General features: G+C 38.9%; 1 protein-coding gene across 1 annotated transcript; it reads left to right on the top strand.

The window, feature by feature from the left end:
* Positions 1 to 1,449: 1,449 nt before the first annotated feature.
* Positions 1,450 to 7,063, top strand: LOC309711351 (putative gonadotropin-releasing hormone II receptor). Its single transcript, XM_082541617.1, has 4 exons — positions 1,450 to 1,724; positions 2,273 to 2,880; positions 4,684 to 4,888; positions 5,435 to 7,063. Exons 2-4 carry the CDS (start codon positions 2,332 to 2,334, stop codon positions 5,881 to 5,883), a joined length of 1,203 nt encoding a protein of 400 aa, XP_082397743.1. The 5' UTR covers positions 1,450 to 1,724; positions 2,273 to 2,331; the 3' UTR covers positions 5,884 to 7,063.
* The last annotated feature ends 16,932 nt before the right edge of the window (positions 7,064 to 23,995 follow it).

The following is a 23,995-nucleotide window of genomic DNA, read 5'->3' as shown; positions in this document are numbered from 1 at the left end:
GTTTAAGTAACTGCTCTGCACAGTGTTGCCACATGCCACTGAAAAAATAACAGTGGAAGATTTACACATTTTTAGTGTAGCTAAGTTAACTAGCTGGGACCACATCCTCATTTTAACTTTGACAGCATTTCTAGTAGATGTGTATGTATGGAGGTGTGGACCCACTCCTGAAATTCAGATAAATTAATTCTAATTACAGCACTTTCAGATAGACATCTACTGTAGTGAAATTTATTCCCCACTGCCATATAATCCGTTATTATAAATTTAAATGTTATTTACAAACAGGAGGCATTGTGCATTAGTAACATTCATGTGGAATCTTATCTTCAGTTTTCTTTTAGTGTCCGTTTAGTCTTAGCCCTAGCTTTTTGGTCAAACAGCATACAACATGCATCTTGCAGCGTAGAAGTCTGTGGATTTATTTATATATAAGTGCACCGAGGCCTATTCCAGGAAGAAGGTTTAGCAAATAACTCTGAGTTTGTTGACCCTAAAATGAGAGAAACTCATTTTCAGTGTTTGCTTGCAGGTTTTCTTCAATCATTATTTTGTGCCTTGTTCAAAATAACTCAAACTACAAAAAATTATACTCAACTGTCTAAACTCTAGCTGACCACCATAACTCTACAAAAGCTTGGACCATGTGTAGATTATGGAATTTAGGAAAATGAAACCCAGTTTTGAGTTAGCTTTACTTGTGGAAATAGATTAAACCATATAATAAATTATTTAAGGTAATTTTTTTTTAATTTAACTCTTGAGTCATTTGGGTGAGAAATACCCTCTGATTAGTACATAAGTTAAAGCAACTTTTTAGCTACAAAACATTGCTGAGTGGGTGTTTTGTGCTACCTTTTCCTGCTTTACATGAGCACAAATGCTTTGATGAAAACGGTATCTAAAAGCAAATTTATATGTATTTTAACAGTCTGAATTGGGCTACAGTAGGCCTGCTGCATCCAGGAGCAAGATGCTGAAATCAACCTCATGAGTAAGGTGTTTGCCTTCAGCTCAACACTGAAGTTTTATTTTTTAGTATTTTCCAGTTTCGTAATTAGTAATCGACTAATTACGTAATACTAGAATAGATTTGTGGGCTTCTTACCTGACAGGGAACATTAAAAAAAACAACAAAACAAAAAGAAAACAAAAGGAAACAAACAAATAAACCTGTGTAGGCCATCAAAAGAGACAATTGCTTTATGGAAGTTAATCAGTAAACATTAAGCTTTAGGGGGATGAAACAATAAAGCTTCACCAGCTCAACAAGAAAACATTATGCTTGTTATAGTAACAATCTCACGTCGTTAACAAGAGCTGGTTTGGGATGCTGTGGATAATAGCGATGCTAATAGGGGCTGTAGTGCCTCATTGAATTAATTCAGCCAGAGATAAAATTAGAAACTTCGCCGGAGCTCGGGCTTCATTGAAACTGACGCCCCTGGATCAGATGCGGGGACCCTGGTGTAGCCGCGCCCACAGAGCGGCTGACGCGCTCACCGGAGGGAGTAATAAAAACCGAGATGAGCTCCTCAGAAGGGGTACGGAGATAAAACTGTGAGGGAACATTTGAGATTCTTCAGTTATTATTCAGAAGCTCAGCACTGCACTGTGCCTGCTGCAGGGACATGGAGCCGCACCGGAATCTCGGACTTCCATAAAACGAGTGGGCTTCGATTTGGTCACCGTCTGGAAAGTACAGTGATCTGCAACACCAAAATGTGAGGGTTTATTTTATTTTATTTTATTGTACTTTAGTACTTATAAATGTATTTTTAATTGTTTTTGTTTTCAGGCACAGTGCTGTTTTTGACGCTGACTACGACTTCTAATTGTTGATTTACATTTTAAATGACACACATATTATTAGACGCATAAAAGCCACAGCTAAGTTGCATTTTTTTTCACAAGTGAGAGATGCTAAACTTTGTCTCATAAATATAATAAACTTAGTATTAGTATTATAGTAAGTATTTTTGACTCATAAAATTGATGCCATTGGGGTGTAATTATCTTGACTGGTTGTTGTTGATGCTGCTTCTATTCAGAGAAGATGGGTTGTTAGAAGAAGTCAGCGTCTTTCCACCTCAGTGAGCACATCCGAGAGATGTGCTCTATGCAGCAGACTGCTCCCTCTTTGTCACCGACTGTATTAATCACAGAACTAATATTTTTTAGTCCTATTATGCAAATCAATGCAGATAAATCTTGTGCATCAACTTCATGCGTAAGCTCATGTATATTATATTTATGCTTGATCTCACTTTAGCAACTGCAGCCTCCACATGTAGCTGAGCAAAATGCTGGGTTCTTGGTGAGGGTCAGAAAATGAACGGCTCCTCCTGCTGTGATCCTGCAGCTGTCATGTACCAGCAGAGATCAGGACTTGACCTCAACGCCAGCTGTGAATGGCCAGATCCTCACTGTAACTGGACATCAGTGGACGGTGCTCTGCAGCTGCCTACTTTTTCCACTGCAGCGAAGATCAGAGTGATTGTTACCTTTATCCTGTGTGGCATATCCACTTTTTGCAATTTGGCTGTGCTTTGGGCTGCCAATGGGCACAAGCGTAAGTCCCATGTTAGAGTTCTGATAATCAACTTGACTGCAGCTGATCTCTTGGTTACCTTCATCGTGATGCCTGTAGATGCAGTGTGGAATATCACAGTTCAATGGCTGGCCGGCGACCTGGCCTGCAGATTCCTCATGTTCCTCAAGCTTCAGGCCATGTACTCCTGTGCCTTTGTCACAGTGGTGATTAGTCTGGACAGACAGTCGGCTATCCTCAACCCTCTGGGCATCGCTATGGTCCGGAAAAGGAACAGGGTCATGCTAATGGTGGCTTGGATCATGAGCGCCTTGCTCTCAATCCCACAGGTGAGACCAGAAGCCAAGACACATGATTATAGTTTGACAAACCATTTTTTAAGTAATTCAGAGAAGGTCTGAGTCATAGTAGTTACTTTAGTGCTGACCTTTTCTTCTGCAGATTCCTCATGCACTTCCTGTGCAAGTGCAACCTTCCTTGAATGATCCATAATCTATCGCAGTGGGCTGGCTATAGATCAGCTTTATAACTGGCTTTAGATGAAGATGAATATTGTGTCTCAGTCTTATAAAACTGTAAAACTGTGGGCAAACAAATGTAAGAGAACATGAGATTGTGTTTTTACATTATTAATACATGATTAATCATTCTGTGTCCCAGGGTGTATTTACATCAGATGTGGTATTTTCTAGACACTGATGCATGAACTTCTGCTGTGGGCTTTAGGGGGGCATAAACCTTGGGGATTAATAGCTCTATCATTCAGATTTCTAAAAGATCAGGACCTGTTACCCTGGCTGTATGGCTTTTACCCTGTAAACAGCGTGGTAGTGAGTGCAGCCTGTAACACTTTTTCATTGTGGTGTAATGATAAACACAAATATAGCCCATCTTCTCTTCAAGCATGCTAGATGATTCTGCACAGGATTGCAAACATTTTGAAATGTGCAAGAATTCCTAAATTAAATAATAATTAATTGTAGAAAAGAAAGGATTACTTGCTTTATTGATTAGTTATTTTCCCAAACATTTACTGCTCACATGTTCTTAAACATGGACAGCTTTTCTTTCTCATATATGAATATAAGTGCAATATCTTTCGGTTTTGGGGCTTAAAGTAAGCTATGAAAATATTGTATTGTGTTGTCTGGAATGATATAGTTGGATATTTCACATTTTTAACTGATAGCGTTGGAACAAAAATGAGTAATTTTCAAAAATGAAATGATTAATTATCTGTAGACTTCAACTTCAAAGGGGCAATAATTATCATTTAGGTATTCTTAATGTAAATTCAACCCCTGTAAAAGTCTCAAGTAATTTTTGAAACTGTGACAAAGAGAGGTAGACGAAAGCAGTCTTCCCATTTATAGCAAGCAACTGTTTATTTTGCCACCAGATATGAAAACTGCTGCTATCAGACTTTACAAGCTGGTGGATAAAATAACATGTTGCTGACTTTACACTCCAAGCTGACCCATTTTAAAACATCTCTGCATAGGCACTTAAATGTGCTCTTGATAACTCATATAATGCTTTAAAAGTGTATCAGGCGTCTGTGTTTTTAGGCAGAGAAGTACTAGTACGCCTTACTAGCTAATGATCAATGTGCAGCTATAAAATACTTTGAAATAAAAATACCTAGTTTTTAAAGGGATGTGTAGGTTGAATTTACACACTGTTTCCCATATTTTCAGAATAGCTTTTTGCTTTTATTGATATAAGAGAAACTACTTTTAGGTTGAGGACTGTGTGGTAAATCTTACATTCTTGTAATGTCTTTAAAGTAAATCGTTGTTTAGCTTCTACACAGGGTTAAAGTACTTAGCACTGGGTGTTAAGTACTTTAACCCTGTGCAGTATTTTTTAAATATTAAAGTAATAATAACCACTGCTTGGGTTTTCTGAACTTTTAAACTGATTCACATTTCAATCCTCTCCCCAAACCTAAAAATCTCTGGTACACTACTAATTGTCATTTCACGCTTACTGACTGAGGCATACTGGTCCATTTGGTCTAATCATTTGGATAATATTTTAATCTTCAAGCCAACGTTCAAATAAAAAAATATGTTGGGTGACAGCTACTGCCTGCAAAATTCTAATTTTGTTTTGAATTTTTAATCCAACAGATGTTCATTTTCCATAATGTGACCATTACCTATCCAGCAAACTTCACTCAGTGCACCACCAGGGGAAGCTTCGTTACGCACTGGCAAGAAACTGCTTACAACATGTTTACCTTCTGTTGTCTCTTCCTGCTGCCGCTGGTTATTATGATTATTTGCTACACCAGGATCTTTATTCAGATCTCCAAACAGATGACAAAAAAGAACAGTAAGTGTCCAAGTAAATGGTAGTTGATCCAAACACAGGCAAAACTACAAGAACTAAAAAATATGTTCAAGCTAAAAGGTGCTCGCAACATTTAACTTCAGTATCACCAACTTCTGTTCAGGTTATGTTTTTCTTGTTTCATCGTATTCTTGTCATTTTGACCCATCAGCACACTCTCCCACCTTTTCTCGCTTGACCATTCCTACTTGCCATGCAGTCACCTTAACATCTCCGCCACCAGCAAAGATTATCTTTCTACTACCAGAGTAAATGTGAGAAAACACTGAAAATTTGACAAATGTGCATGTGAGAATGCAAATGTCCAATGTAGTGGAGCAGACGTTGGCTGGTCTCCCCAGTACAAAGTCTGTGTGATGTTAGTTGTGCTGGATAGACTGATGTATAAACTGTTGCAGTTAAAGAAAGAACGTGATTCACAGCAGAAACGTATAAATGAAATGATAAAAGTGTGTTCTAAATGTACTTCTTCAAAGAAATGCTCGATGTATTTATTTGACATCAAATGTGTTCCTTTCTCTCCTATAGTGCCCTCCAGTGAGCCACATCTCCGCTGCTCAAAGAACAACATCCCAAAAGCAAGAATGAGAACTCTGAAAATGAGCATTGTTATTGTGATCTGCTTCATTGTGTGCTGGACTCCGTACTACCTGTTGGGTCTATGGTACTGGTTCTTCCCAGATGACCTGGAGGGAAAAGTCTCTCACTCTCTGACCCACATCCTATTCATCTTTGGTCTTTTTAATGCCTGCCTGGACCCCATCATATATGGCCTGTTCACCATACGCTTCCAGAAGGGGCTGAGAAACTGCTATCGCAAAGCCGCTGTAATGTCCAGCTTGGAGACTAATGCAGTAATAATGGAGTCCTTGAAATGTACTGGATCTGTCTTACCATCTAAAAGAGGCATGACCAGTGGTGAAAAGGACTTCAGCTCTGAACAGGCTGAGGCAAAATCCACTGACAACAGCGTCTGACAGTGTTTAGTCGCAGGGAGAGGGGCAACATTGGCATTTCATTGTTTGGGCTGTTTGTTTACTGAACTTATTGTTTTTTTACAATTACAACATGCATGTGTAGAATAAGTCTAAAGACACAATCTATCTATCACTTGTAGACAAATTATGTCCATGTGTCTGTGTAGCCTGTGTGATGCTTGAGGTTGTCCATATTAATTTAAGGTTACATATCTTCATTACCCAGTAAAACACGTTTACCGCTACATGATATGTTTAACTGGTTTTGAGCCTGCTATGTGAGCTATACATTCACCAAGATGTGCTAAAGGATACAACATTGAATAAATGATAGAAGATGCTGATTGGTTACTGAAGAGTGCTTCCTGAGTTCTGATGTAAAGGGTTTGTCGGAGCTTAAAAGTAATCGGAAGAGTCCTTCATGTGCAGATAAAGAAAGAGCTACAGATGCATACCAAATGTCAGTCGTGGTCTGAAATACGATGATTTCATTATGTATGTCACATGACATTTTCGCTTGTCATTATAAGTAACACGCATGATAGCTATGACAGACTTTTAATATCAGATGCCTGAAACTTACCAGAAAGCACTATTATAGGACTATTTTAAAACAATTAGGTTTTGTCTCTTTATTTTTCTGCTAGAATTATTTTCACATCATATATTTAGGACATCATGTATAATGGTATCGTTGTGTAGTGGTTTTCACATTTGCCTAATGAGCAAAATATTCAGAGTTGATTCTGGGCGGCATCAGAAAGGGGATCCAGTGCAAAACTCAGACATGTGGAGCTACTCACTGCGGTGACCCATTGTGAATAAGGGAGCAGCTGAAACTAGTTTTCTATGCAGGACTATTACATGCACTTTTAATGAAGATTGTTAGGTTCCTTTGCATGAATAAGTTGGCTCAATTGGCTGGACTACGAAAAAGCTGATGAAACAGATCAACTGTTTCAACTTAAAGTTGTCAGAAATTGGCAGGAAAATTTTTTTTTCCTTGTCTGTGGGTCCAAGAAATGTTTCAAAATGACTGCTTATCAAATATGTCAAGATATTTAAAAAAAAAAAAAGGAAAAATCTGTTTAGAAGAAATCTGTCACTTTAAATGTTTACTGAACATTAGCATTTTGTTTCATTAGACAAAAATATATTTGATTGACTTTCCTAACAAGCCTCCATTTCATAAAGGCAATAATTAAAATGCAATGGATCTAATGATTAGCATACAGTTTTTTCTGCTAATTATATAATTAATAAACTTATTCAAATTATTCTATGTTGTGTAATCACTAAGATTATTTCATGTAGCATCAGGTGGCTTCAACAGCTCAAACCCCGTCTCATAATATTCTGTTAAATGAGCCCTGAATACCAAACACAGTAGAGACAAAGCATTTTGACCATGCAATAGACAGGGCCACAAATCACAGCATGTTATTTTCCCCCTGCACAACAGAATGAGTGTCTCAAAAAATTGAATATGACACAACCTTCACACAAAATGTGACACTGTAGGACTGGCTAACAATTACGTTAAAGCAAGACAATAAATCTAAGCTAGGCTCCTAGTAAATCTTCTGAGTTACACTTCAGAAAGGGCAGTGGGGTTTTCACCCATTCATTGATTCTTCTTTTCATGTCTTTATGATCGCAGGGAACACAGTGGTGACCATAGAAGCGTTAGTATTTTGCCTAACTTCTGGGACTCACTGGCCTCTGAGAACGTCAGCGGCAAGGAGTGTGAGCCATGAGTATGGGACAGTGAATAAAAACATGAGATGGTGTATTCAGACAGTCAACATGATGTGTCACAGAAGATTAGTGAAAAGCTTCTTAATTAAAAAAACAAAAAAACAAATGTCTATCGGTTCTGGTGCAGATGAAGGAGACCACCTGGATACCTTCCTGTGGGCAGAACAGAAGCTACCAGTGAAGGTAATCTAAGTAGACATGTCAAAGACTGCCGCTCCAGCTGGCAAGGGAGAATTTAGAATATGCAAAGCATGATGAATAGATACAATGTAAGTGTATGTAACTACATTATGTGAAATTTATATTCACTTTGTCAGAAAAGGACTAGAAAAACCAACCCTAGAGTTGCCTATGTGGGAAAATACCAGTAAGATCAGTAGCTGGTCTGAAATATTCAGACCAGCTACATTTGAACAGGAACAACTAATGAATATTGCTTTTGTAGACAATTTAAAAGGTGGACAGAGCTACTGACACATCTCACAGTTTGCTGAAGTCCCTTTTTGAAATCTTAAGATACGCGAATCAGCTGTCACCATCTTGGTTGCAAAAACTATATGTGATGAGGAGGTCTGCACACTCATTGGCTAAAGACTTGTGGTTAACTAATTAGCCTACAATTTTGAAACATGATGTGACCAATTTATACAAAAGAACCTTAATTTTATATATTAGGACCCAAAACAAATGGCTGAGCCCATAAACTTGGCAGGATAGAATGTAAATTGTTAGACATTGAGAAAGTGATCCACGCCTTTGTTAGCACTCGGCTGGATTACTGTAATGCACTTTATATTGGGGTCAGCACATCATGTATTACTCATCTACAGAGGGTGCAAAATGCCGCAGCTCGTCTTTTAACTGGCACTCGAAAGTTTGAGCACATTTCCCCTATTTTAGCTTCACTTCACTGGCTGCCCATTTCTTTTAGGATTCATTTTAAAATTCTCTTATTTGCTTTTAAAGCTCTCCATGGCTTTAAAAGCAAACCATATCCCCATCTTATCTCTCTGGACTGCTACAGCCTTATACACCCACCCGCTCTCTTAGGTCAGCTGATCAGCTGCTCCTGAAGATATCCAGGACTGGGCGTAAACTTAGAGGAGATCGTGCTTTTGCTGTAGCAGCTCCAAAACTGTGGAACGAGCTTCCTTTAGAGATTAGACAGGCCACTTCTTTACCTGTTTTTAAGTCACTCTTGAAAACCCACCTCTTTACCCTGGCCTTTGACACCACTTGAGATGTTGGTTTTTATTTTTATTTTTTATTTTTATTTTGTATTTTAGTTGTTTTTAGTTGATTCGATGCTGTTTTATCTTGTTTTTGTTTTTCTTTTAATATAGGGCTGTTTATTATGAATTATATTTTTATTTATTTTTATTTTTGCTGTTTTCTGTTATTCTATTGTTTTTAACTTATTTTCTGTACAGCACTTTGTTCCTGTGCTGGGTATTTTAAAGTGCTTTATAAATAAAATTGGATTGGATTGGACATTCCACACTGGCTTCATATTTCCAACCAAGTATGTCCGTGTTTTAAACAATCCATGATTACATCTGAAATATTTGTATTCTTAAAATGGTCAAACTATTCCTTTAACCTGCTTCTATATTTCTGGTAGTACATTACAATACAAATATGTCAGAGCCTCTATTTGTGATACGTGTTATGTGTTTTGATTTCTTTCTCTCTTTTCTTTTTTTGGGATCTAACACTCTTTTTCCAGCTTTGCTTTTAGTGGCTTCCACTATCCAAAGTCTCTGTCAGTGATGTAGTAATTTTCCAACCAGTCTCACTAAAGCCTCTGGATACCATAAAGCCATGTCCCTACTTCCATGCAAGTCAGCAAATCTGGTCAAGGACAAACTAAATGACTGAACTGCCACTGGCTTAATGAAAAGGGGAAAAAGCAGCACACACAGCTCTAGTGACCCATATGTGTGCTGATATTTTAATCTGGTTAGTCTTGCAATGACTGACAGATACTCATCTCACTCTTCCTGTGAACTTACAGTTCAATGACCTTCCTCACATTATGGCATCTGGGTAAGATAGAAACATCAGCCTGAATACATTCTCTGGCTTACTGTAGCAGCTGTAAGCCTCAATGGTGTTTGTGGACAGTAGCTAAATTTAGCTGCCGTCCAAGCTAAATTTATGGCTAGTTGAAGAGTTTATTTTTTTAAACAAAGATACTTAAATGGCTTGGTGTGCCTGGTGGTTGTTAATCCAGCATGGCAGACAGTGGACAACAGGGAGAGAGCAATTTTGACTGACTTTTCAAATGTTGAATTACAAGTTTAAAATATCATATTTGTGTTGATATCCTTCTACATATTTGTGATTGTTTTTTGTATGACTGTAAATTTAAAAAGCAGAAGTGTGTAGAACACAAGTGAAAATTTCAAAATTCAAATTATTTTTTTCCTACACACATATTTTTCAAGTTCTCATATTTCACAACACACACACACACACACACACACACAGACAGGTTGAAAATGATGCAGAACATATGAGGATAGTCACATAATGGTTATGTCACAGAACACGGAGTGTTCAAGTAACAGGACCCCAAAAGCAGACTCAGCACACCGCAGCTCAGAACTATGTACAAGTTTTATTTAACTGAGGAATCTTTTAACAAAGCTAAGGAAACGTGGCTCATGCCACGGGGGGAAACGAGGAGCGTGGAGCCCAGGAGCGCCGTAATCGGGACCGTGGGGAAACTGAAACAGAAAGGGGAGACACAGTTAACAGTAGGCAGGTTGTCAAGAAACGAACAGCTAGACTTCATAAGTTGCCGAGGCTTACAGGTAGAGCAGGACCGTGGAGCTTGGAGGGGAGAGGTGCCCGTGAAGGGAATCCTAGGGAGGGAGGGAGGGAGGCAGGCAGGCAGTCAGTCAGTCAGGCAGGCAGGCAGGCAGGCAGGCAGGCAGGCAGGCAGGCCACAGGCTTCCACGCCAAATGCTGGTCACACTGGGAGGAGACTTACGGACTGGCGAGGAGAAGCCGTCAGAGCTGGCTGAGGTAGTCCTCCGGTGATTGCCTCAGATGAGACGCAGGTGGTTTGGAGGCGGCCCAGCCCGAGGGTGTGGCCACCGCAGCCTCCCACGGCTCCCTGGATGCCGAGCCACGGGCCGTGACAGGTTAAGTGTGTCGAAGGATTGACAGAAAGGTTCAAGGTGGGGGGGACATTACACCAAGAATTAGATCTGAGCCCTTCCTTGTTCTCAGTGGTGATGGACAGGCTGACAGATGAGGTCTGGACTCTCTGTGGACTATAATGTTGGCAGATTACATTGTGATCTGCACTGAGAGTAGTGAGCAGGTGGAAGAGAGCCTGGAGAGGTGGATGTATGCTCTGCAAAAGAGAAATGAAAGACAAATGAGATGGAAGCTGATGCTCTGCCATGGCGACCCTTAGGGGGTCTAGCTTTAAAAAAGATTTACCTTCATATAAATCTGCTTTCCTGGTTGTCACAGCAACACATAAATTCAGGTAATACTGATTAAGACAGGGACAAATGAGTACATTCAGGACTCTGGCCTGAATTAAAGGATAGGGAGCACGACTATCTGGCTAGTTTGGTGGGAATGGCTACACAGCACTAAAGAGCAGGGCAGGCTGGTGCCAATCGGGGCTGAGAGATGCTCCCTGAGTTTAGTTGTAAAAGACACGAAGGAGATCAGAGCCAACCGATGAGGAGTGGAGAAGCCAGGGAAGATATCCAACTAGGTTTGAAGAGTGAATGGACATCAGGTGACAGGTTGATTGGCACTGGGAGTGAGAACAGAGCACCTGGCCTTGACACACATGTGCAAGCACACTCATACATACACACAAGCACAAGGTAGGGGGAGGAATACAAGGAATGAGGGAGGAGAAATGCTGCCAGGTTCATGAAAGTTTGATTGATTCTGAATCCTGCGGGCATCAAAGAAGGTTGAAAAGATAAGGTGAAGATTGTCCATGAAGAGACCTTCTGTTTACTTTCAATAACACATGGCTTAAAGCTTAAAGTGAATCATTAAAATGTAATTATCATGTGTTTTGTATTCACTATATTTTCACAAGATTGCATGAGCTTAAACCAATTACATATTTACATTATAGATTAACAAGAATCCTGTTCAAAAGAGGACTCATTGATATAACAACACAGCTGGATGCATTGCTTGAATATCATTTTATGTAATCGAGCACAGAAATATGACTTTATTCTCTTTACATCAGTTGAAGTTCTGTTAAAACTGTTGATTTATTCACATTTGTTGTCTCTTTAATGAAGAATCTGACAGCTAGTGTTAAACCTTTGTATTTGCTTACCAAACACAGAAGCATGATCAATGAGATTGTCAGACAGAAGCAGTAACTGCAAATCTTGCAGTATATTCAGGGAGGCATATAAAGTGATTATTTATTTATGGGGTTTATTCTTCTGCCCTGAAGATCTGTTTTTTTGTTGTTGCAATTATCAGTATAACACAGAAGGAGGACATGAGGTTGCTGACCATGCCCCTTTTAAAACAGCATATATTCTCAAAGGTTGTTGGATATTACACTGTTTTGCTCAGCCAACTTGCTGCATTAGCAGAACATGAGAAAATGAAAAGGCTTGCTCATATTTTGACTTAAGAAAAGCTCTTTGTGCTTCTCCTGCCGACAACCCCCACTGAAGATTTAAATATCTCAAGAAAAGATCCAAGAGCCGGTGGAAGTTTCACTTGATGTCTTAAGTTGCCATTCTTTACCAAACAAAAAATGAAGACAGATGTTAGTTTTCCTACGGTGGAAATAATATTTCAGGAGTTACAACTAATATAAAAGTGCATAAGTACAAAGTTAAGAAATATTGACTATGGAAATACTTGATGAGAGATCATCCTATTATGAAGATTATCCTTCACAGAATGGTAAATGGTAAATGACCTGTATTTATATAGCGCTTTTACTAGTCCCTAAGGACCCCAAAGCACTTTACATATCCAGTCATTCACCCATTCACGCACACATTCACACACTGGTGATGGCAGCTACATTGTAGCCACAGCCACCCTGGGGCGCACTGACAGAGGCGAGGCTGCCGGACACTGGCGCCACCGGGCCCTCTGACCACCACCAGTAGGCAACGGGTGAAGTGTCTTGCCCAAGGACACAACGACCGAGACTGTCCAAGCCGGGGCTCGAACCGGCAACCTTCCGATTACAAGGCGAACTCCCAACTCTTGAGCCACGATCGCCACAGAAGGCTGCACTGAGCTTTTATCAGCTCCCATATTACACAACAATCAGCCAGGTTCTTGAGACAAACCAGCCTGGCCATACAACCTGCATGGAAAAGAAAACATACTTGTTCACAGCATAGCAACCCCAGACCATCACACTACCAGCAGCACATATGTGAGATGAGCCTTTCCGTTCTTTTTGGTCAGCAGTCAGTTTCTCCTTGGAAATCCCGCATGGATGCCATTTTTGCCCAGTCCATTTCTCATTGTTTAACCATGATTGCTGATCTTAAGTGAGCTTTTTAGCTGTTGTCCTGGGTTTCTTTCTCCTTGTGGATGAGTTGTCAGTGCATTCTTGGGGTAATTTTGTTATTCCTGCCAGTCCTAACAAGATACACCTGTGTTACAAATGATCTCATTTATGTATAATACTTCTCACTATTACTTGTTGGAGTCCAGAAGTCTTAGAAATGGCTTTATAACACTTTCTAGACTAATAGAAGCAGGTTTGGATAGCTTTTTCCCTTAATAAATGAAATCATCATTTAAAAACTGCATTTTCTATTTACTTAGGTTATATTAGATATTAAAAATTATTTGAACTGAAACATGTGTGACAAATATACAGAAAAAAAGAACAGTTACAATATGTAAATATCTGGTGTTGGAATTTTGCTTCAGTTTTAATTTATGTGAACAAATGTCAATGAGCTGGTGTTTGAAATTTACTTCAGTCTCATGCATTTTTGTCCAAAACAAACTAAAAGGTAACCACATTCCATGTCACGGAGCCTGACGCTTTAATACTTTCAGTCTTTAATAGATGGACCCTCAGAAATCTCTCTGAAAAGAAACATGAGCCTCAGTTATCTATTAGCCACTTTGAAATCACAGTCTGCAAAATCTCATTTGATATGTCAGCAAATGTAGTGTGTTTTTATCCAAAAAGGGAAGATGACATTTTGGACTCAAGTCTCATTTCTTTTTAAAGGTTAGTTTCATTTAATGGCAGATTTGATGCATTAAAGACTCTGCATTCTAGCTGGTGTTCAACCACTTTGTCATACAGCCTAATGCAATTTCTGTGTCAGAGCTGAGCGTCATTAAGAGCAAACTAGACACTCAGCCCACATTTTCTAGATTCAGAGAGCTGCGATCATTGGTAAATAGTTTTGTCATTTCAAGGTGCTAAACATTAGTGATCTTTTCAAATATGCCGACGCTGTCAGGAAGTTGACTGTACTTTGAAAGCTTCAGCAAATTTAACCTGGAAACACTCAGATCCCCCATAATTAACATCAGTTCCGCATTTTAACGCATTTGCGTATTTTTTCTCTTTATAGTAAATATAAATAATTAAACTAATTATGAATATTTTAGCAGTATATGACTTTATTTCAGCTCTTCTTCGGCTTCTTTATTTGGTAATTTGAGAATTTCCTTGAAGTGTCTTTTATCCTTTAATGTTCCTGCTCATCTTACCTCAGAAAGGCCACAACTTGTCTGGACTTCATCCTCCTCTCAACACAAGGACCAGATAAAGTGTTGTTTTTCTCTTTTAATCTGACCTGTTTCTTTACATTGCCCAGCACATCAGCAATAGGGGCTTGTTTAGTAACTCAAGCCTTTACGAGGTTTGTCTTAACCTACTCTGGAAGTGGTTGACACTTAAATGATCCTGCTGATAACCTCCTGGTGGACACCTTCTGAGGTAACCTTCCAGCTTTCCCCTTAGCCACCAGAGGTCCAGATGAATGATGTTAACTCACTAAACACATACATCCCTACGGTTGTTTATACTTTGTGAATTTTCCAAATCACATATTGTATGTGACTGTGGTAAATGACACAAATGTTTTCCATAGCTCTTCTGTCTACAGATAACATAAGAAACTTGACAATATCATTAGGCAAGGCAAGGCAAGTTTATTTGTATAGCACAATTCAACAACAAGGTGATTCAAAGTGCTTTACAGAGACATTAGAAACAAGAACAAATAAAAAGCATGATTTAAAATTGATTAAAACAAACAAACTAACTAATTAACAAACAAACAAACAAACAACAGTATATAAAATCAAAACAGATAAAATCAGAACAGTAGATAAAATCAGTAGTTAAATGTAAGTTTTGAAATTTAAGCTTAAAGTGTGGATTTGGTGCTTTATTCAAATGCAGCTGAGAACAGGTGAGTCTTCAACCTGGATTTAAATAAACTGAGTGTTTCAGCTGATCTGAGGCTTTCTGGGAGTTTGTTCCAGATATAAGGAGCATAAAAGCTGAATGCAGCTTCTCCGTGTCTGGTTCTGACTCTGGGAACTGATAAAAGACCGGATCCAGATGACCTGAGGGATCTGGATGGTTCATACTGGGTCAGGAGGTCATTGATGTATTTTGGTCCTAAACCATTCAGAGCTTTATAGGCCAGCATCAGAACTTTAAAGTCTATCCTCTGACGGACAGGCAGCCAGTGTAAGGACCTCAGAGCTGGACTGATGTGGTCCACTTTTTTGGTCTTAGTGAGGACTCGAGCAGCAGAGTTCTGAATGAGCTGTAGTTGTCTGACTGATTTTTTAGGTAGACCTGTAAAGATGCTGTTACAGTAATCAAGCCTACTAAAGATGAATGCATGGACTAGTTTTTCCAGGTCCTGTTGAGACATCAGATCTTTTATCCTTGAAATATTCTTGAGGTGATAGTAAGCTGACTTTGTTATTGTCTTAATGTGTTTTTCTAAGTTTAGGTCTGCATCCATCACTACACCCAAATTTCTCGCCTGGTTTGTGGTTTTTAGATGTATAGATTGAAGTTCTCTGGTGACCTGTAATCGTTTTTCTTTGGCGCCAAAGACTATTACCTCAGTTTTGTTTTTGTTTAGCTGGAGAAAATTGTGGCACAACCAGTCATTGATTTCCTCAATGCATTTACCAAGAGCCTGTACAGGGCCTCGGTCTCCTGGTGACATTGTGATATATATTTGTGTGTCATCTGCATAGCTGTGATAGTTTATTTTGTTGTTGTTTATAATCTGTGCCAGTGGGAGCATGTAGATGTTAAACAGAAGGGGTCCCAAGATGGAACCTTGGGGAACTCCACATGTGATACTTGTCTGCTCAGATGTGAAGTTACCTATTGATACAAAGTATTTCCTGTTTTCTACGTATGTTTTGAACCAGTTTAGTACAGTTCCTGAAAGACCTGTCCAGTTCTCCAGTCGTTTGAGTAATATGTTGTGGTCAACTGTATCAAATGCTGCACTGAGATCCAGTAAAACTAGGACTGACATTTTTCCACTGTCTGTATTCAGACATATGTCATTAAACACTTTGGTCAGAGCGGTTTCAGTGCTGTGGTTCTGTCTAAAACCTGACTGGAAGGCATCGTAGCAATTATTCTGTTTTAAGAAGTAACTGAGCTGTTGAGAAACTGCTTTTTCAATGATCTTACTTAAAAACGGGAGATTTGAGATCGGCCTGTCGTTGTTCATTTGTGTCTTGTCAAGATTGTCCTTTTTCAGTATAGGTTTGATTACAGCAGTTTTTAGTGATTCTGGAAACACACCTGATAATAAAGAAAAGTTGACGATCTGTAACAGGTCTGACTCTAAAGTCTTTGAGACCTTTTTGAAAAAACTTGTTGGCAGGACATCTAAACAGCAGGAGGAGGAGTTCAGTTGACCTAAGATGTCCTCCAGGTCTTTGCTGTTAATAGGTTGAAACTGTTTCATGGTGTTTAAACAGTTTTTTGGTGGACACAGTACATATCCTGGATCTGCTGTTGATGTACCAATTGCTTGTCTAATTTTTTGGATTTTTTCAGTGAAGAATTTGGCAAAGTCATTGCAGGCCATGGTCGAATGAAGTTCAGCTGCCACTGACACAGGGGGGTTTGTTAGCCTGTCAACTGTAGAAAATAAGACCCGAGCATTATGGCTGTTTTTAGTGATGATGTCAGAGAAGTAGGACCTCCTTGCACTCCTCAGTTGTAAATTATAATTGTGAAGTTTCTCTTTATAGATGTCATAATGAACCTGGAGGTTTGTTTTTCTCCATCTGCGCTCAGCTTTCCTACACTCTCTTTTTTCATTTTTCACCAGTGTGGAGTTTCTCCATGGAGACTTTTTCCTTCCAGAGATAACCTTCACCTTAATGGGAGCAATAGTGTCCATTACATTTAACATGTTAGCATTGAAGCTATTGACGAGCTCATTGACTGACCCTCTGGACAGGTCAGGTGTTAATGGGAAGACCTGGTTAAAAATTGCACTACTGTGTTCAGTTATACACCGTTTTGTGATCACTGTTGTTGATATATTTGCGTGGGCTGAGATTTTACTTTCAAAGAAAACACAGTAATGATCAGACAGGCCCACATCAGACACAGTAACCTTTGAAATGCTCAGGCCTTTGGAGATCAGTAGGTCAAGAGTGTGTCCTCTATTATGTGTGGCCTCTGTTACATGCTGAGTCAGCCCAAAGTTGCCCAGAGTGTTACTCAGGTCTTTAGTCCCTTTGTCCTGAGGGTTGTCCACATGAATGTTAAAATCCCCAGCAATAATTACACAGTCAAAATCAACACAGATCACAGACAGCAGTTCACTGAGGTCATTAAAAAAGTCTGTGCAGTATTTGGGAGGCCTGTAAACATTAAGAAACACAACTTTGGATGGGGCCTTCAGCTGTAAAGCCACATATTCAAAAGACTGAAAACTTCCAGGAGATAGCTGCTTACATTGAAATGATTCATTAAATAAGACAGCAACCCCTCCTCCTCTCCTGCTCGCCCTGACCTCACTGATAAAACTGTAGTTAGGAGGGGTCGTCTCGATGAGAACAGCTCCACTGTTACTTTGGTCCAACCAAGTTTCAGTTAAAAACATAAAATCAAGGCTGTGCTCAGTGATTAAATCATTAATTAAAAATGTTTTCCCAGCTAGAGATCTAATGTTTAATAAAGCCAACTTAAGTGTTTTAGAGGTATTACTTGTCCCCTCGTGTTTGGGAGCAGTCTGTGGCACACAAGGTATGTTTACTATGTTTAAAGATCTTTTAGAGTGCAGCTCTCTGTGTTTTGACCAGGCCACATGTCTCCTTCTGTCACCTAAAAGTACAGAGATTTTAAAACCTTCTAGTAAACAGGGTCCCAGCTTCTCCTGGGAAAAGTCACCACTGCCATAATCCTCACAGCCCGGACCCTTCACACATCACACATCAGACTGCGGAGACAGGGCATGAAGAGGAACTAAGGGGGGCGAGGCTGGGCAATGTGACTTCGATTGCTCTGTTGAGGGTGGGGCTCGATGGCGAACCTTTGGCCGCTCTGGTGGGGGGTTTATGGGGGACAAAAAGGGATTGGGACGGGGGGTAGATCTGAGCCCAGCATTGACCCGCTCCATCATCTCCTCAGTGAATTTCAGGTGTGGGGAGGAGGGAGAAAGGGAGGGGGAGGAGGGTGATGGCCTGTCAGGGGTTTGGGGGACTGGGGAAGGTCGTGGTCCCTTGTCCTGGTCGTTGGTGTTGTTGAGAGAGTTGGAGGCAAATAGGGACCCCTCTTCTTGCCTTAGATGTCTCTCCTTTCTGAGGCTCTTCCTCAGATGCCAAATTGCGCGATCCTGGTTAAACGACTGTGCATAAAAGCTAAACATACTCATTGTGATGTCACATATTGATTTGTTAAGTTCACCATTTTGTTGACATGTTGAGGTGAACATTTTGCTGCTTTAAAACTAGATGCTCTGAGAAACTGGGGAATGCTGTACCCTCATGGTGTCTCGTTAACTACGATGTGACCTCTATTTTAAATGCACCCAACATTATCGCTCCTTTTGAATCCAATGGGTGTCATAATGTACAAAATAAATATCATATTGTTTTCATTTGGTCTAATGATTCCTAATGATCCTGCCCAGAAAACACACCATGAAATTGAATGCTGAGGCCATAGATTACGCATGGCATACACTATGGGCGCTTGACAACTGGACTTGTCTGAGCGCCATTTTCCACTGGCTACAAGTTACATAACTCAAAGCTAAATGCATGTTTTAAACACTTTAATAATAAATATTTTGACCCATTTGGTTACAATAAACACTCCAAGCAGTGTTGATCACGTGCTCTCTGGTTGGTCAGTTGACACATTGTACTAGAATGTAAACATTTGTACAAAACCCACGTGTAAAATAACAATAGCAAATATAGCAACCTTCCTTAACTGGTGACCAGTCTGTATCCTGGTAGCCACTAAAAATGTGGGCTGAAATCACCGAACAGTTTTAGTGAGTTTTTCTTAGCATTTACTTGTGAATGCACAAAAGAAATTCAAAGGCTGGTAGTGTGCTTTAGATGCTGATGCATCACAGAAGTGTAGGAAGGGATATACATATAATATTCTTTAGTGCAGCTTAGCTGAATCAGTGTGTTTTTTGCATACTTGCAGAAATCTTAGTACCTCAGAAAAAAAAACCCAGCTTGAATTTGGAGATCATGCTGGTGCATATAAAGAAATCATTTCCATATTATCTGATGATGTTGTTCAGTGGCTTCAGTTTAGACTTTCCATGTTTAAACCAGTTAAACTGTTATACTGAATATAAGCAGTAAGTACACTAAAAATAACAGGTTAAGAGAGGCATGTTTATTTTTCAGCTTTAGTGGCAATGTTATTGATATTATCAATAAAGTGAATGTGCATCACCAGATGTGAGGTGACCTGAAGCAGAATAAAAGGGAAAATCGATTTATTTCCAGTAAGGGTTTTCGTGTTATTGTTTGTCAGGTCTAATTAACCAATAACAATAAACATGATAAAGGTCTCTCCTTAGCACCAGATTGATTTTTTTGTTTATCCAGATCCTGTCTTAGCACACACCTGAATCCAGACAAAAAAGGGACACAGTATGACTTCAGTGCTTCACTCATGGTCAATTTCCCACGAGGATTGTGTTTGTCTGCTCGAACACTTGATGTAAACATTCGGATCAATTACTCACGTGGAGTATTTTGCTGCACGACAACAACAAAATGAATGCAGTATTTCAGAAAGTAGAAAATGTTTTCTTCTTTTAAATATGATAAATACACATATAATATTTGAGATTGCTCACTTGAACTAAAAACAAAACCCCAAACAAAAAAGAAACAAGGAGGCTTTTTTTAGTTAAGACAACTTCAAGCACTTATTTGGAATTTTGGGAAATATCCCTGATCTCCTTCTTTTTGAAGGATGGGAAGAAAGAAAGCCACTTTCATTTATTGACACAACAGCAAAGTTTTAGGAAAAATGCTGGAAACAAGATAACAACATAACTCCCACTGACACCTCAAAAGATTGCTAAATATGTTTTATAAGAGCCATGATGTAATTTTGTTTGGTAAAATCTGCCATCACTAGGGAGAGGAGAGCTGCTGCCAATTACACCACAGCAATTAAATCAATCGCCTGACACATGTGAGCTATTCAGGACAGACTGGACTCTCAGTTTTGTGTTTTGGATTATTATTGGATTATTAAGCATCTTTTTAAATAATAATTATTATTAAGTTTAGTCATTTAGGATAGGAACAATAGGAGAAATATTTGCTATTTTATGTTCATGTATTCTTTTGGTTCTGCCTTTGTTTATTTTATGATCTATAATTTTGATTAGTATTCCAGGGGTTTTGAATTCCTTCATATTTCATGTCTTTAATTTTTTCCGGTTCTTTATTCTTTGTCTTTAATGTTTAGAAATGTCAATTTTTCTGCAATTTTGTATTTTGATGTCTCTTAATATTTAAAGTTGTTAGTTATATTTGGTACTTTGTTAAAATAAAAAAAATATGATTTCAGTATCTCCTTTACGAGGCAGTAGATACATAATAGTGCAATGTTAGGATAGAGCCACAGGGCAATCCAGGGATGTTTTGAATATGAGCCCCTTAAGTGATGCCACATTATAATAATGATGTAAACTTTCCTGTGGTGATATTCTAAACAGTATGTCTATAAACCATAGTATTGCAATATAATCCAGTAAAATATATGCTAAAGGATGAAAGGGATGAGTTTATAATTTCCTTCCCCCCAGTCCTAAATCTACCTTAGAAGCTATGGCCTCCTGTGATCTCTAGACCAGGATATGACAAAACGAAATTAAAGTTTAATGATCTCGGTGGGGGCATCGTGCCATTACAGAGACAGATAACAACAGACAGGAGAGAAAAATGTATGGAGTGCATACAAATGGCAACAAGCAACAGCTGAAGGCAGGTTCAGCAGGGAATCCACGGACAGCTTGTTAGGAACTACTGCCATCTAGTGGCATTAGGTCCACAAACACATACACATCGAGCAAAACAAGGACCAGTGTCAGCACTACTGCATTACTGATGGCTCTATTCTCTCTACATTCTCTCTACATGCAGTGACAGTATAAAAGCATCCACAGTACTGAGGACCTGAGCAAAGCAGCAATCGATAATTTTATTAACTACAACCTTTAATTTGCCATTTGCACCATAGTTTGGTTACATTTGATGGTTTACTGGTGCACCATGTTTTGAGTAAATTTCTGGCATTTTCAGGAATAATCACAGATTTGGACATACCTATTTATTTAAGGGTTTTTATTTACATTGATTATTTTCTATAATAAATAGTATAGTGGTTTACACAGACAAAAGACCTGCGTTGATCCTACGGGGAGACACAAATCCCTGAAGGGTTGTGTGTAGTATAAAAGTCTGCGAAATTAAATACGCACAGCTAAGAAGAAAACAAACAAAATTAAAACAGGTTAAAACCCCAGTATGAATGCTTTCTAGCACAGGAATGTATATTTCCTACAGGATTTCTATTTACTATTACTATTTACTGAGGAAGTAGTTCATTAGATTAACCAGTTGATGGATGGCACCTCAGATTAATGGTTTAAAATAAAGAGGGTCTCTTCTTCATTGTTGCTACTGTAATCGTACTGGATCACTAAGACAAGTGATGAAGTTCTCCATCACGTTACCTGGACTCCACAAACATTTGATGAAGCCCTTTTATTTGTCACTTGCAGTTGCCTGCAGCGAATTTGGACAAACATTTGACGCAAACCTGAGTTGGCCTGGAGACAGGCGCATTTCAAGTTGTCCTATTACAAATTTATGTTAAAACTGGTGCTGCACAGGACTTTAAACATGATGTGTTATCATTTTGCAAGGTGGGGGAAAAACTGTTTAAACATTTTTTTTTACTTATGTAAAAATCTGTATATAATATAGTGCATGTACTAATTGTAAAATCAAAGTACCTAAAGTAAATATACTCACAGAATGACGCTTTCAGAATGATATACATTATGCTACTTAATTGGATGCCATCATGAATATTATTTGATTGATGTGTATACCATATACATTTTGCAGTTGTTCATATATACTGATGATATACAGTACTTACCTGATGGGTAACTTAATCCATAATAATGCAATTTATCTGAAAAATAATAAGTAGCTAAAGTGTTAAAATAAATTTAATGAGTACTAATTACAATATTTGCATAACAAATATTGTGGAGTAGAAGCAGAAAGTATCATAACATAGAAATCCTAGTCTTTGAGTGAACGTTACATTCCTAATAGTAGGATCTATGCTGTTATCCTGTTGTGTTGAGAACTTATAGTACTCTAGTCCAATAGCATACACATACAAGACATGGTTTCATGCACTGATCACGTCAGAGAATTGGATCAAATTTCCACTGACATCAACTGCAATGGCCTCTAGATGGCACTACAGAACGCTATAAAATCTGAACTCACTGACTTTTATATTGAACACACTTCTCAACAGACTAAAATATGACGGCAGTGATAGACCGTGCAATTCGATATTTGATATAATTTTTTGTAATAATTAATAACAGAGAAGGTCTGCTTCATTTTGGGTATTTCAGTACATCAGGCAGTAGAAAAAAGTAAATAATACAGTAAATCCAATTTAACTCGCCTATTTTGCCATCAAACACTGAGTAATCCCACAAAGTGCATGGTGTTAAGAATAAAAACAAAGCTCTTGTGCTTGACATTTTATTTTGACCTATATCTGTAATGGCACAAAACTGTTGTTTTACAGATAATTTTCTGTAAAGAGCATTATATTGCTGTTCAGCAGAGCTAGAGGCAGCTTTTGGCTTATATATTGTATGTTAGAAGAGGGCTCTCCATATGCATTGCAAAGCCTGTCGGAAACATCCCCACTTCATGGCAGAAATGGTTGGCAGGCAGGCAGCCGAGATGAGAGATACCACAGGAAGACGAAAACAGATGGGACGAATATGCAAACGGCTCCTCTCACTGTGGAAAAGGGCCAAAAAAAAAGTGTTACAACAGCAAAGCTCATCCATGATCCTTAAAACAAAGAAAAACTATAATGGTCAATAATACTCGTGTTATTATTAAGAGAATAGCTCACAGTTTGTATCCATTATCTATACAGCTGACATTTACTGTCCCATATTTTCAAACAGCAGATGAAGCCCCCCCACTTTCTCCCACCCACTCAAATCACACCCCTACTGGGCTATAGGATCTGAACACCTGTTTCATTGTGGAGCTAAACGAGGGCTGGTTATTCAGATGTCGCGCTGAGAGACGTGTGTTCCTCTTTGCAGCCACTTCCACCAAGAGACACAGTGACAGGAGCCAGTTTTGCTTTCTTGTGACAAACTTCTTCGATTTGCTAATGTGTGTGAATGTGTGGTTTTTTACAAGCATGTACGGAAATGGGTAAAATGTGTAGTGGTAGTTTACTTTTGGACACAAAAGTACTGATGAAAAGCCAGTAACGAAAATGTAATTTAAAATCGTAACCAAACTCTGTGAGGAAATCCACTAGTTATTTTAGCTCTTCAATCATTATAGACTGTGGGAAAAGTCTGTAGATCAATTTACACTTCCTCCCTCTGGCTGAAGTGGTCACAGAAGTTCCGGATGTAGGGTGATGAGTCCTATTTGTAGTGATGGAGAATGTTACTCTTCCATAGTGTGCGATGGAGCAGTCATCTCTCCAGAGTATTACCATGCAAACGTTAGCTATAAACAAAAAATAGAGCTGAACCTTTGGCAGCCACTTGGTCAGAAACCAAAAATTTAA

This window comes from Aulonocara stuartgranti (genome assembly GCF_965226115.1).
Source record: "Aulonocara stuartgranti genome assembly, chromosome: 1".
Classification (NCBI taxonomy): Eukaryota; Metazoa; Chordata; class Actinopteri; order Cichliformes; family Cichlidae; genus Aulonocara; species Aulonocara stuartgranti.
This window is presented reverse-complemented; position numbering and strand designations above follow the sequence as displayed.

Bases quoted from the DNA above. Each gene is read 5' to 3' on its own strand.
- LOC309711351 (XM_082541617.1), top strand. From the start codon at position 2,332: ATGAACGGCTCCTCCTGCTGTGATCCTGCAGCTGTCATGTACCAGCAG. The intron at 2,881-4,683 runs GTGAGACCAGAA...TTAATCCAACAG, and splicing joins CCTTGCTCTCAATCCCACAG to ATGTTCATTTTCCATAATGT. The intron at 4,889-5,434 runs GTAAGTGTCCAA...TCTCTCCTATAG, and splicing joins ACAGATGACAAAAAAGAACA to TGCCCTCCAGTGAGCCACAT.